The 14748-nt window shown below is 44.5% G+C and overlaps 1 protein-coding gene across 5 annotated transcripts in view; it reads left to right on the forward strand.

Moving 5' to 3' along the window:
- CSMD2 (CUB and Sushi multiple domains 2) overlaps window positions 1–14748 on the forward strand; it is a 583106-nt gene that overhangs the window by 351200 nt on the left and 217158 nt on the right. For all 5 annotated transcript variants that reach the window (XM_032388322.1, XM_032388331.1, XM_032388357.1 and 2 more), the window contains one exon: window positions 11947–12273. In XM_032388322.1, coding sequence (XP_032244213.1) covers window positions 11947–12273 — 327 coding nt within the window. The remainder of the gene's footprint in view (window positions 1–11946; window positions 12274–14748) is intronic.

Genomic DNA, 14748 nt, shown 5'->3' on the forward strand with positions numbered 1-14748 from the left:
TTTCAAAGAATTTATGGTCTATTTTCAAGGTAAAAGCTGAGCCCTGAAAGTATAGACTCAGCCTCTTCCCACGAGTGCAGAGCAGGGACTTTCCTCATGCTTTGTTCCATAAGGTTCTAGACCTATCTTAGCAGCTGGTGACAGGAGTCCTCAGCCAGAAGCTAAGGAATACATCAGACCCCAGTTCAGAGCCTGGCTTTGAATAGGTCTAAGGTAAGCACCAGGAATGGTTTGGGTGGGCATTATTCCAGAGGTGTGGCAAAAAGCAATCATGGCTGCAGGTGGGTAATTGCAGGAGCTGAACAGGAGTGGCATTGTCTGTTTAGGCCAAGAACTTAGCCACCCTCTAAAGAGGTACAGGGAACAGGGTCTCGTTGTGGGAGGCAAGAACTTAGGAATTGTCAGAACCCCACCAGTGAGCTTCAGTTTAAAATTCCAGCTCCAGAAGGGGACTGGATTGTGAATGGGGAGCTTGAGACAGAAACCACCTCCTCAATATAAAGGATACTCTTGCAGAAGGAAAATAAAAGTACCATGAGTGAGGTGACCATACATTTAGATTTGTTTGGGACAATTCCAGTTTATATCTTGTGTCCTAAAGTAATTATTAGTATTCTCAAAAGTGTCCCAATTTGGGCAATGTATTATGTGGCTACCCTAACCGTGACCCAACAGACTTTATGCCAAGAAAGGGATTGGTCCTCAGCTGAATGTTTTGGATGCTGAGGGAGATCTATGAGCCAAAGGTCTATGAAGCATGATGTGACTGACCCCTTCTTACCTCTCTCCTCATCCCATGCCGCTTGCCCCCTCACTTACTCTGCCCAGACTCACTGGCCTTCTTTCAGATCCTCAGAGTCTCTAAACTCCTTCCTACCCCAGTACCTTTGCGCTTTGCAGTTCACCGTGTTGGAGTGTTCATCAGGTGGCTGGGTCCTTCTCATTACCTGTTAGCTGCCACCTCCCCAGAGAAGCCTTCTCTAACCACCTTATCCAAAAGGCAGTCCTTCACTTTCTGAGTTCTTCATATCCCTTTTCATAGTGTATTAATCAACTTCTGCTGTGGCATCAACAGTCCAAAATCTCAGTGGACTGTAACAACAGACATTTATTTCTCACTCATATCCAATGAGGGCTATAGGTCAGTTACAGCTCTGTGGGGCTTGGCTGGGCTCTACATAGCCTCTCATTCTGAGATCCAGGCTGAAGGACCAGTCTGTACATAGAGCATTCTGTTCTCATGGCAGAAGGCAGAAGCTCAAGAAGATAAGGCAAAGCCATAGCAGGCACTGAGTGAGATGAACCTGGTGTACAGACTCCATGATCGCAGCCAGGAAGGATAAATGAAAGGTGGGAGGGACCCACACCACTCAAGAGATATGATGCTTAACAGAGTTTTCCAGGTGGACAGGAGGAGAGAATATTCTAGAAAGGAAAAAAGGCCTGGGCAAGACATGGAGTTAGCCTTGCACATTTGTGGGGCTGTGAGTCGTCTAATACAGCTGGGATGGAGGATGCAGTGGGGGAGTGGGAAGGCCTTAGGGCTTTGAGGGTCTTTTGTGCCCTTGTGAGGAGTTTGGGTTTTATCCTCTGTGCAATTGGGAGTATTTAAAGAGGTCCAGGAAAGGATGTAACATCATGAAAATTTGTGATTTATGAAATTCACTCTAGAGGATGGATTCAGAGGGAGTGAGTTTTGAAGCCAGGAAACCAGGTAGACTACTGCAGCAAGAAGAGGGCCTTAACTTAACAGGGGAGTGATGGGGATGTGACAAGTACAAGAGATATTGAAGAGATAGAATCAACCGAAGTTAGTTACTGATTGGATACGGGAATGAGGGAGAAGGAGTTGATGTATTTTGCTTAGGTAACTGGGTGTTGTCATTCATGGAGATAAGGAATGAGGGAGGCTTAGGAAAACAGATAAAGAGTTCAATTTTGGACATGCATTTGAGATGCCGGTGGGATCCCCAGTAGAGACGTACATCACATAGTTCCCTCCCCGGTCTGCCGTGTGCAGGAGGGCCCGGGCTGCTGGAATTTACTTGGGAGGCAGAGGCATAAAGCAGGAGTGGCTGGGTAGTGAGAAGAGAAAAGCCCATCACTGAGTGATGACAGGGCTGAAACATTTGCTGACACCAGGGAACATTCCAGACCCTAGTATCCAGGAGAACCAGGTTTGGGAAAGAAGACTTCGGAGTTCAATATTGGACATATTTAGTTTAATCCGCTGTGACAAAATCCAAACTCCTTCTCATGGTCTGAAAGCCCTTTGCCATCCTCTTCATATCATCTCCCGTTCCTAGCCGCTCTGGGGTTCACCTTGCCTCTGCCACAGTGCTCCCCTTTCTGTCCCTCACCTGCACCAAGCTCATCCCCTCGTCTGTGGCGGTCTTCCCTTGTGATGGCTGGCTCCTTGTTCACACAGGCCATCTCTGACCTCCTCATTGTAAGTAAGCCACCCCCACTATGTTCACTTTTTTCCTTCGCCTAGGCTTAGGTTCTATTACAATATCGACCTCACGAGAGCTGAGGGCTTGCTCCTCTTTGGTTGCCAACCTATATCCCTCTTACCCGGAGCAGTGTTTGGCACACAGCAGGTGCTCCGGTGATCCGTGGGCGAGGTGGAGACGTTGCAAGACCAGGATATACAGGTCTGGGGCTCTGAAGAGTGGTCTGCCCAGGGGGCATACATTGAGGAGTCATGTGTGGGGTGGGGTGCCCTAGAGAGGATGTGAGTTAGCAGAAGATGACCCTGAAATCGATCCCTTCATGTTCCACAATGTGAATGTCAGGTAGAGAAGGAAAGCTTGCAGATGACTGCAAAGGGACACCAGAGCCAGAGGTGGGAAAAGTGAGTGGGTGTGATGGAGGACAGAATGGACATGGTTCAGGAATTAGGGGAAGATCAGCTCAGTTGAAGGCCCTGCTCATCTAACTCAGGACACCAGCGCCCCAGTCTTGCTTGCCTAGGAGGTGGGGATTGGACCAAATGAAAAAAAAAAAAGAAAAAGGAACACAAAGCCATGAGCACCATTCATGGCCTGTGGATTGAATTACATCCAGTATGAATGTAAGACGACATACCGTGTGCTCGGGAAACACGTGGCCAGCGTTGCCCATTGATCCCAATGCTCCCTTTGGAATGTGGGAGTTTCTGTAAGACATCCTCAGTATTCTCAAGAGAACCCCACCTTAACCTAATCTCCTCTAGGATAAGGATGAGCCCTGCCGGGGGGGAGCAGTTTCACCCCTCCTGCATGTGACTTTGAGAACCTCTCACCACTTGCACAGCCCCAGTGAAGTTCAATGAGAACTTTCGCCAGACTCCAGCACCAGAGATGATATTAAGATAACACGAACATATGCTGAGCTTCTGAGCAGGAGGCCAAAGACATTCAAGGGTGGGTTTGTGAAGCCTGAAGAGCTGCCTCAGTTTACTGGTCCGGAGATCCACAATGAAGCAAGAACGACCTGATTGGGCCTCTCCTGCTTGAGTGAGCACTGCTGGAGAAAATCGCCCAACCAGGCAAATTGGCACAGCTCGGTAGAGCCTGCTGCGGCACTGAACAATCCATCTGTGCTTCTCAAGTCAGCCTGTTGTTCTCTTCTCCGTGGAAGCTGTCCACTTGCTGCTCCCCTCAAACCCATGAGCAGCCTCTGCCCCCACCTGGCACTGGAGAGTGACCTTGCCTCCCACCCAGCAGGCCTGGCAACAGTCGTCAACTTGCAAATACCAAAGACACCCAGCCTGCAGATTATACTCCTTCCCATCCTTCTCTGCTTTATAATGGAGATGTTCACTCCTCTCTCCCATCAAAAAGCAGTCCCCCTGTAGATTATACATCCCTTTTAGGCTTTAAATCAGGGACCTACGAACACCGTCGAACTCGCAGTAAGAAATGCAATGCGGTACACACGCGCTTGCACTAATTGAAGTGTACGATTTACAAACAGTCCTTACCTTCACTACTTACAGTGTGCTCAGAAAATTTCCATTCTCTTCCTTTTCTCCTTTTTTCTCTTTTTTTCTCTTAGCATCCACCTCAATACCCACCACATCACTTTCACGACCAGTGATTAATGGACTGTTCTTGCTATAGAGTCTCCCTCACCTCCCACCTTCTCAGGAACCTTATGCCTTATGTGCAATCCATCCTCCCTGTTCTGTGTCTCTGGCCTCTCCCCATCGCCAAGTCCTGCCCATCACCATTTAAATTTACCCCGGGTCTCTAAAACTTAGAAGGAAAGCTCTTTCTTCACACCCCCCATCACCCTGCCTGTTCTCTAATGCTCCTTTTTACACCCAGACTTCCTTGACAGGATGTCCTCCCTGCTGCATCCTTTTCTCAGCTACCGCTCCCTTGTCACCTGCCCATTCTGACCTCTGTATCCCCCACACCCGGAGACTGCTCTCACCAAAGTCGCCGATGAGCTCCTGTCACTAAAACCCGAAGGGTGGCATTCTGCCCTCCTCAGATGCTCCGCTGTATTTCAGAACAGATAGTCCTTCCTTCTAGCAACCACTCTCCTGTTTTTCCTCCTCCCTCGGCTGCTTAGCCTCCATCTGCCCTTCCAGCTTCTTTCCATTCTCTTGCAAAGTTCCATGCTGTTTGTTTTTCCTTTGCCAACTTGAGAGCTCTGTCATTTGACGTTTCTGTTTTCCAATAATATTGTACATTTCCCGCATCTCTGTTGACCAGCTTTACTCTTCTGTTAGTGACGTCTTAATTTCCTTGACCCATATTCCTATTTTGAGTGTTTATCTTTTTTATTGAATTGTCGTTCCGTATATGGTAAACATAGTAAATATTTAACTGGAATAACCTGCAAATATTTCCTCTCCATTTGCTCCTCAGTGTTGAGATTTTGTTTATGGTGATTTTTTTAAAATCCAAAAGTTTCTCATGTCTGTAGGTAAAAATCATTTCCCACATGATTTCCAACTTTGGTGTAATGCTGAGAAAGTCCATCTCCACCTCTGAGATTATACGAATATTCCTTATATTCCTTATATTTTTTTTTCTAGTAGTTCTGTGGTACATTGAGTGAGGTATGAATCTAATTTTTCCACAGCTGGTTAGCCATTTGTCCCAGCATCCTTTATTGATCCATCCACCTTTGCCCTGCCAATGTGAAAAGCCCCCCTCGTCATATACTAAATTTTTAGATGTCTGTATCTGTTTCTAAACTTTTCTTTTTTGGCTCCATTTCTCTCTCATTTGAAGCTAATACAATACAGATTTTACTATTGCAGCTTGAGTATATGTTTTAATATCTGAGTGGGCAAGGCCTCCTTACACTGGGAGAAAGCAGGTGTCATGACTGAGAGCTTGGGCTCTGGAACCAGCTCGACTGGGTTCATATCCCAGCCCATCACCCCCGTGCAGTGTGACTGGGGGCAGGTTACCTGAACACCTGGACTCAGCTTCTGCATCTGTAAAGTGTGGATAATAGCATCCACCTCAGAGGGTTGTTGTAAGGGACTGCTGACTGGCACCTTATCTCTTTAAGGACACGTTGGCTCTTTTCACCTGTTTATTACAACAGATGGATCTTAAAATTGTTTTAAGTTTCAGAAAGAAAAAAATTGGTGTGTGCTGTGCCTGGAGTTATGTTCAATGTATACAACGATTTGAGGATAATTGCATTTTAATAATATGAACTCGTCACCCAGAAAAATAGTGTATCTCTCATTTTGAAATTTTCTTTTCTGCCTATCAGTAAAGTTTTGTTGTTTTCATTATATAGGCTGTGTTTGTTCATTGTTGTAGGGCTGAATTTGATTTGCTAACACTTTGCATATGGGATTTCTTTTTACACTGTGGGTATGTTGGTGTGTGAGTAGGTGGGTATGAATATGTGTATCATATATACTGTTTTATGGGAGTAGTTGTATCAAAATTAATTTAAATAGCATGGCTATTATGGTGTGTTTAAAGTTTTAAAGCTCTAGCCACAAAACCACCTACTCCTTAAGTACATTCCAGTTTTCTTGTGTTTTTCTCTTCACACAAGTTTGGTAATTCAGAATTTCCTAGGAAATTCTGTTTTGTCAAGATTTCAAATTTATTAGTATGTTACGCATACTATTCTTTTATAATTGACTTGTCTTCTTAGTTTTACTATCCTATATGTATATGTACCTTCTCTCTATTTCTTGAGTAGACCAGTGAGAAGTTTCTTATTTATGGGGCTTTTCTGTTATTTTTTTTCTATTTTTATCTTTTCTAAGTTTATTCTCCGTTCTCTCTTTGATCTTGTTCAGTTATTCTCTCCATAACTTCTGAGTTTAAACATTCATTTAACTTATTCTTCTACAATTTAATAATGAATAAGGCTATGAATTTCCTGTGAAATACAGCTTTGACCTGATACCATCATCATTCTTATAACTAGTCTGTATTGACAGATTTCATTTCCTTTTTGAACTCAAGAACTTATTTAAGAAAGGGTTCTGTGAATTTTCAAGTGATTTAGGGATTCTCCTGTATTCTTTTAGTATGGATTTCTAGTTCATTTGCACTGTGAACAGAGAATATGGCCCCATAGTTTTTGCTTCATGGAGAGCTTTATGGAGATTTCCTTGTAGCATAAGATAAAGTCCATTTCTGTAATATTCCATGGGTGCTTGTAAAGAGGATGATTGTCCTTGTTTGAAGGCCACACAGTTTCATATAACACATACACACTCATAGTATTTTACAGATCTGCTTTATCTTTACTTATTTTTGATTTCAGATTAGTATATTTTTCTCCAACTCTTATACTTTTTAAAAATAGTTTATTTGATCGGTGTCAGTGCTTTGGGCTATAAAGTATCATAACTGTCATATCTTCATTTTGGAATCTGTGCATCATCCATTGTTTAAATATCATCTTTGGATTTTGTTTTGCTTTGTCAACACCCCCCCCCCCCCCCCGCCGTAATTGAATTATCATTTTGAAAGCAGTGAAGCCAGCAATAACAATACCAAAAGAAAAGATAGTAAAAGGGGGTTTTTCAACAAGCCCCTTGTGTTTTCTACTCAAGGTTGTATCAAATAATGATCTGATATTACACACAGTAATTATGCATACACCTGCTAATGAGTTTTCCACCTTTATCAGTTTTCAAAAGTCTGAGCGATGGCAGAGCCCTCTGATTTAAAGGTTTATCCAAGGTTGAGATCCATAAGCATAACTACTTCCAAAGGGGGTAGGCACCTTATCTCCCTCTTTTAACCTGGGTGATTGATAATGATGAGATCCAATCACAGCACTTGATGTTTTCCTCATTTTGGACACTGAGAAGTAAACTGTGCTCTCTAACAGAAACATTCCAAAGTAGCATGCAAACATAATTTTCCAGAGTGAGAAAGATTAGACCTTTGTAGCACAATGCATATGCGCTTTTCCTGCTCTCATGGCAACGAGTCTGAGTTATCTTTTAGGGTGTTAGACTGAGCTTTGTAGGGCCACGCTCTTTTCTATAAGTGTCAGTTTATGAGCGTCATGTCCTTCCAGGTGCAAGAAGAAATGTCTTTTGGTAGCTGTTCAAGACTCTTGACCAAAAACAAGGATCGCCCAAGAGTCTGGTGTGACGTTATAACATCCAAGGGTCTGATCTTAATATTAAAACCCCCTTTTTGGGTGGTTGGCATTTGCCTCCACTGGTCCTTCTGAAACCTTGGTTGCACATTTAGGATCACCTGGGGGAGCTTTTAGAACCTGTGGATGCTCTGGACGACTCCACCAAACACATAGGAATCTCTGGAGCCTGGCACTGGTAAACTTTAATACTCTTCTAATGTGAAGTCTGAGCTCTGTTGGCCCCTTCCCTTGTTTTTAACTACTCTGAGACACTTTGTGTAAGTCGTGTGTCTTGTTCCAAAATGAGAATTATATTTTACTGGGCTAGGTTAACCTGTACACGTATATTGTCATAAATAATGTTTTGTCTCTTTCTTTTTTTTAGCATTTACTTTACATTTCCCCTCTTTATGCTTCCTTGTTTTGTCCTTTGAATTCCGTTTTTTGCTAAATTGACTGCTTTCCTTTTCCCCCTTTGGTAATTTTGAAGATAAGCTACTTTATAGTCTATTACTAATTACTCTTAACATCTTTAAAAACATGGTCTAACCTATATTTCTCTAATTAACCACAGAAACTGTATAAGAGAGTTTCTTGCAAGATGAGGAAATTAGCATATCTCCTTGCTCCAACTTTATGCTTTCTATCAGTGTCATCTGCAGAGTTTTACCCTGGGGTTTGGGCAGGAGTGATATCTTTTATCTTCTCTTCGAAGGAATATTTGTTATGCTTGCATTCTGTTTTATAACTATGTTTATAGCAATTATTTAGATTCTTTACTATACCGTTTATTTGCTTGTTCCTAATCTTTTTTTTTTTATTAACCAAAACTTTCCCACACTTGAGTTCTTCATTTTGATTTATCTCTTGGTTGGGTAGAAAACATCTTTGAGTGTTTTTTTTAATGAATTTTATGTGACTAATATATTTTTCGAGGTCTTTGACACTGGGAGCAGTTTCTGTTGTCTTTGCTGTTTAGCAATTTGGCTGAGTCATTCTCTTTTCTACTCTAAATTATTTAGGAACAGATCTGTACTGTGTCTAAGAGAAATGCATTGAGGGTCATGGCCCGGTATTTTTTCCTAGTTTCCAGAGCTGACTCGGGTATCCACCGGTTTTTCAGACTTTGGTCAATTCTGTTGCTTGGGGGTTAGAACGGGATGGGAACGTGAGGCACATGTATTCATGTCCCCATCTTTTCAGATGGTATCAACCATTAAATCCAGTTAACCCTTGAACAACACGGGAGTAGGGTGCCAACCTCTCCCCACCCAACCCTGTTCAGTCAAAAAATCCATATATAACTTTTGACTCCCCCAAAACTGAACTACTAATAACCTACTGCTGACCGAAAACCTTACCGATAACATAAACAGTTGATTAACACATATTTTGTATGTTACGAGTATTATATATTGTATTCTTACAATAAAGTAAGCTAGAGAAAAAATATTATTAAGAAAATCATAAAGAAGAGAAAATGCATTTACAGTACTGTGCTGTATTTATAAAAAAAAATCCACGTGTAAGTAGATGTGTGTGGTTCAAACCTGTGTTGCTCAGGGGTCAACTGTATTCATTGATTCATTCAGCAAATATTGATTTGCTGATTGAGCACCTACAATGAATGCACTAGGCATCGTGGGAGCCATTAGGGACCGAGAGGAATCAAACAGACAAGATTTCTACTCTCATGGAACATATGTGTATGTGTTGGGGTGAGGGAGGGACAGACCATAAACAAACAGGTGAACAAGGTAATTTTAGAGAGTGATAAGTAAAACTACCATATACAGTTGCTCAAAATGGTGCCCCTGGAGCTTTGCAAGATGGCAACCCACTACAAAGGTATAAAGAAAAAAGAATAATGTGATAGAGTGATGGAGTGGGGGTGGGGACCCAGGTGATGTTAATTAAATTCTCCTCTGCAGCAAAGCCACTTGTGCACATGTTTACAGTTCTTCTGATGGTCTTCCCTCTGAAATCATAGCATTTCTTGCCTTCGGTCTGCCTTGGTACGGTTCTACTGGTAGGCAGACCTTGTGATTTTGCCCCTTGTCTTCAAGGTCGTTGGCTCTGTTGGGTTAGGATTCCTCATGATTTGCATTACACTTGCAGCTGGAGACAGCATGGCTGTGTGGGGGCACCCATGACCAGCCTAGAGCCCCCCACTTCAGTGCTAATGTAGTGGTTAGGAGTTGACAGGTCGATATTCAGCAAATTCTAAGAACACCCCGTGGACTCCACTTTTAGGCCCAGTGGGCAGTACTATTCTCATAATAGGATGTTCAGGGGTGGCTAAGAGCTTGGCCCCTGAAGTCAGATGGATTTGAACTTGCTGTTACCATTTACTGACCAAGCAACCCTGGCAAATTACTTAACCTCTGCGTGCCTCAGTGTCTTCATCTTTAAAATGAGCTACCTACCAAACAGTGTTATTGTGACAGCTAAATTGAGTAATTGATGACAGTGCTCAGAACAGTGCCTGCACTTAGTAACCACCATTAATATATCATAATAATCACTATTAACTCTATATTGTGTTGCCTAAACGCTTTTTCATATCCATCTCTCCCCTTGGCTCAGACTCTTCCTATACCCCTAAAACAACAGAGACTACAGGGATAAGACTGAATATGTCTTAGGGACCAGGTTCGCTTTGCAGAACTGGATGGGAATGCTTTGAGTAGCAGGTTGGAAAAGGGATACCTAATGTAGAAAAGGGGAGGATGAGTAGAGTCAGGGAAAGGAAGGAGAAGCTCAACATAAGGAGTCACCAATTCCTTTGTTTTGTGTGTGTGTTTCTTTTGCAAGCATGATTTCATTATTATTTTTCACCTTAGCTTCATCATAATTAATAAGCCAAATATTATGCTAACTTGTTTCAATATTATTAACACCAGACATCAATATAAATGTTATAAAGGTATTTAAATATTTGCCCATATTAGTTTTACCCTCTTTATACTTTTACATTTAAAAGTGTTTAGTATGAGCCTATATCATTTTTGCAGTCAGAAAAATTAAATATTGTTTTCATTTTGAAAAACTATTACCCCAAAACCTATTACTCGAAAACAATTTTTATTCGGGGGCTCATGTCCAGTCTTTATCCACATGTAAATATGTAATAGCTATAATCGGAAGTATACATATAATTTTATGATCTACTGTTTTACTTAAAATGATGCTTAATGTTCTTCTTTCTGCAGGGTCGTATTTATCACTTTAATGATTTTGTTCAAACAGCATCACATTAAAGGCTATAATTTACCTCGTATTATTAGGCTGGCATATAGGTTGTTCACATTTTTTTTCTCTAATAAAATTATGTCACTATAAACATCTTTGTCCATGCAGCTCTTTTTCTTCTGAATTAATTCCTAGAGACTACTGAGTCTGAATATTTGAATAGTTTTGTGGTTGTTGATAAGAATTCATATCCTCCCTTCCAAAAGGATTATATCAGCTTTACTCTGCAGCTGGCAATAAATACGTATGAATTTCCACGAAGCCTCAACAATATTGGGCTGTGTATTTTTTTCTTTATTTTTTTTTTTACTAGTGAAATAGACTGTTTTCATATTAATTCTATTTTCTCTCCTACGAATCCTGTGAGCATACTCTTTGCTTATCCTGGTGATGTTCTTATGCAATTGTAAAAGCTCTAATTTAATATTGATATTCACCCTTTGGCATATTTGTTGCAATTTTTTTCGTTCTATTATTTTCCATCTTAATTTTGGTTTAGTGTTTGCTTGTTTGTTTGTTTTTCCACTTACAGCACTTCCCTTGCCTCAGCCTTGTTCCAGGGTCTGTTAGTCACTGGCATGAAAAGAGTTTAAAATAAGGAATTCCAGAAGAGTGAGTCCTTAGGATAAAGTAGGAGAGAGAACAGGAAGTGGGCACGGCATGGAGATGAGGCCACCATCACCCCTCCCCCATGGTTCTTCCAAAGCTTTGGTCTCTGAAAGACAGTGTTTACTCAGCACCTCCTTATCGTAATTATGTAGCTTTGTAGCTTTGAGGTTGCCCGAATCCCCAGGGCATGCCTATCATAATGTTTAAAGAGTAGGAATGGACTTGGCATGCCCTGACCCTGGTTACCACCCAGGGAATCACCAGCAGCTAAGAGGACCAATTCCACCCGCCATGTCTGCAGTTGGCCAGAGTGGCCCTTCCCAGCACCATGCCCAGCATGGAACCCAGCACATCTCCTTCCTAGAGCTCAGACCCCAGCCAGTCCGGCCCAACCCTGGTGTTACATTTCTTTCAATTGCTCTTTAGGCCAAGGAAATGCTCCCCGCACCAACCCCTGGTAGCCCAGGCAGAATGCTGGGACGCACACTGACCTCCACGGCTCTTCTCTTGCAGTTTCCTGCTTCTTCAACTTCACCAGCCCCTCCGGGGTCGTCCTGTCGCCCAACTACCCAGAGGACTATGGCAACCACCTGCACTGTGTCTGGCTCATCCTGGCCCGGCCCGAGAGCCGCATCCACCTAGCTTTCAACGACATCGACGTGGAACCTCAGTTTGACTTCCTGGTTGTCAAGGATGGGGCCACGGCCGAGGCCCCAGTTCTGGGCACCTTCTCAGGAAACCAGCTCCCCTCCTCCATCACAAGCAGTGGCCACGTGGCCCGTCTCGAGTTCCAGACTGACCACTCCACAGGGAAGAGGGGCTTCAACATCACCTTTACCAGTGAGTCCCCACTCGGTCTCCAGCGGACCAACCCTCGGAGTACTGGCCTCTGAGCATGGTGGAGGGTGCCCCCGTGGAGGAGCATCGATGTGGGTGGGCCATGGGGGGCCCCGGCATGGGACTCCAGCATGACTGGAAAAGCCGAAAGTGCTGGCTGCTGGCCAGGGTGCTCTTTTCAGTGGAGTCACTCTCTTTTGAGCATTTCTTTCCTCTAAGTGTGGTATGTAACATCAGAGGGAGCCCAGGACTTCATTTGTTCATCCCACCCTCCCCCTCCTAGAAGGCCCAGTGAGCACCAGGGAGGGCCCCCGGGAGAGCAAGCCTGTGTCTTCCTCTCATTGTTGCCCATCCCTCTCAAGGGGCTCTCCCTGGTCCTTGCACACCTGCTTACTGTTGACTTCAGGTATTCCCCATGGGGCTCACACGTCACTTTGCCCAGTTCCCACCCCTGCGGTCAAATCGGAAGCAAAGGTCTGGAGCAGATTTCTGCTTGGATCTGAGGCTTGTTAGTCTTGTTACTGGGGCACTTCCTCATCGCCCCTCTCAGGGCCACAGTCCAAAAGCTGTCACCTCCAGTTTCAACCCTGGGCCCCTTCTCTAGAAGGAGCCTGAAGCTAAGTGGAAATTCTTTGCATTTCTGTGTCTCCTGGGGCTATCGTGAGGAGGGGGAGAGAGGCCAGAGCTTGGAGACCAGAAATAGAAAACTGCCAAAGGTAGCAAGAAGTGCTTCTCGGGTCATAATAAGCTGTAGACCCAGTGAACTTAGCCAATGGCAAACAGTCAAATTTGGGCTGAAGTTGGGCCTGCCTGAACCATTCACCAGATCCACTTCCAGGGGCTGCTTGTGAAATGCAAGCCCCCAGTTCCCACCCCACCCCATGCATACAAACACTCACATAGTCTGGTACTTTTTGACAGAACAGATCTCCTCCCAGCCCCCACCCCTCTCCCCTGGCATAGAGGTCTTGCTTCCATGTCCCACCTGTCCCTGGAGTCTAATTGAGATGGGGCCGTTGGGGACCTCAGATTCCAAGGAACCACCCAGGCTCAAGCCCTCTCCCAGCATTCCCTTCAGCATCTTCTTCAGGGCAGCGAACTTGCTAGAAACCATCAGTCTCAGGGCATGCCTCTTCCAGGACGTACCTGTCCCCACCATCCAGTCAGGCAGAAGCAGAACCCAGCTCCATCTCCCCTAGTCTTCCCAGTCTAGTACTGCACTCTATCTTCTAGCTGATCTACCCCTATCCTTGCTTTACCATGAGATCATGAGCTCTGGAAAGGTGGGGGGATGTACACTTATCTTCTTACCCCTTCTGCCCAGCACAGAGTCTGGACCTGCTAAAGATCAGTAAATGTGTATTGGATGGAAATGTCCATGAGTGGCTAATGCCCTTTTTTCCCACTGGTGGGAACAGAAAGAGGGGTGAGAGGTATCCCAGGGAGCCCACCTTCCAGGATAGTGAGGGCTGGGAACTCTGCAGGTTCAATGTAGGTATGGACATCAGTGGGGAGCCTGGGACAAAATGGCTACTGAGTCTCCTAGCAAGACCAAATCCTAGGAAGTGCCCACTTTCCAAAAAGCAGCAAGTGCTGAGTCCTTGGTGGGGAGGGGAAAGGGGAGGCAAAATGCAGGGACCTGGCCTAAACGAGGATCGGAGGATCGAGCCGTTACCTAGCATTCTTCTTCAAGGCTTCTCCATCACCATAAAAGTGATACACATTCAACACATTACATACTCAACAAACAGGGCAGGTCAAAGAAGTACTAATTACCTCCCCAGAATCCCCCTCACCCAGAAATGATTCATTTGGAACAACGATGATGGCAGCAGCTGTCCCCCGAGCACCTGCCATGTGAGCACCTCTGTGGTCACCACCGCCGGCTGCTTCAGCAGAAACGTCAGTAGCTAAGCTTTATCTACCCCTTCCACATGCCAGGAACCTGAGGTTGAAAAGACTCTTGACTTAGAGCTTTTGCGCCCTGACATTGGAAGTAGCTTCATATTCCTGCATGTATGCATGCGTGTGTGTAACTGATCAGATTTTTAAGAGACATGTCTGGACTTCTGAGCCCCAGGCACCACTCTTCTTCCCAGGGCATCTTTCTAAATATCAGGGCAACCTCATAGTCATCATTCCTCATGAAGGAAGGTGGCGAGCCTAAAGTCTGGGCTGACCTGGGCTTTGCATTTCAGTGGGAAGGGTGTTGGGGCATCCGCCGAGGGATCATCACAATCATCTCCGCGTCAGATGCTCCCGTGGCTCGCCTTCAGTAGGAAGGATCCCCAGGTTTGCAGATCTCCTGCCTCCAGCAAGATCCAGCAGCCTCTGGGGCCCTTCTGTTTCTGGTTGTGCAGGTGTTTAAATCACTAGTGAGGGGCACCTGGGTGGCTCAGTCGTTAAGCATCTGCCTTCAGCTCAGGTCATGATCCCCGGGTCCTGGGATGGAGCCCCACATCGGGCTCCCTGCTCAGC

Source organism: Phoca vitulina, unplaced genomic scaffold (assembly GCF_004348235.1).
Source record: "Phoca vitulina isolate PV1807 unplaced genomic scaffold, GSC_HSeal_1.0 scaffold2, whole genome shotgun sequence".
Taxonomy (NCBI): Eukaryota; Metazoa; Chordata; class Mammalia; order Carnivora; family Phocidae; genus Phoca; species Phoca vitulina.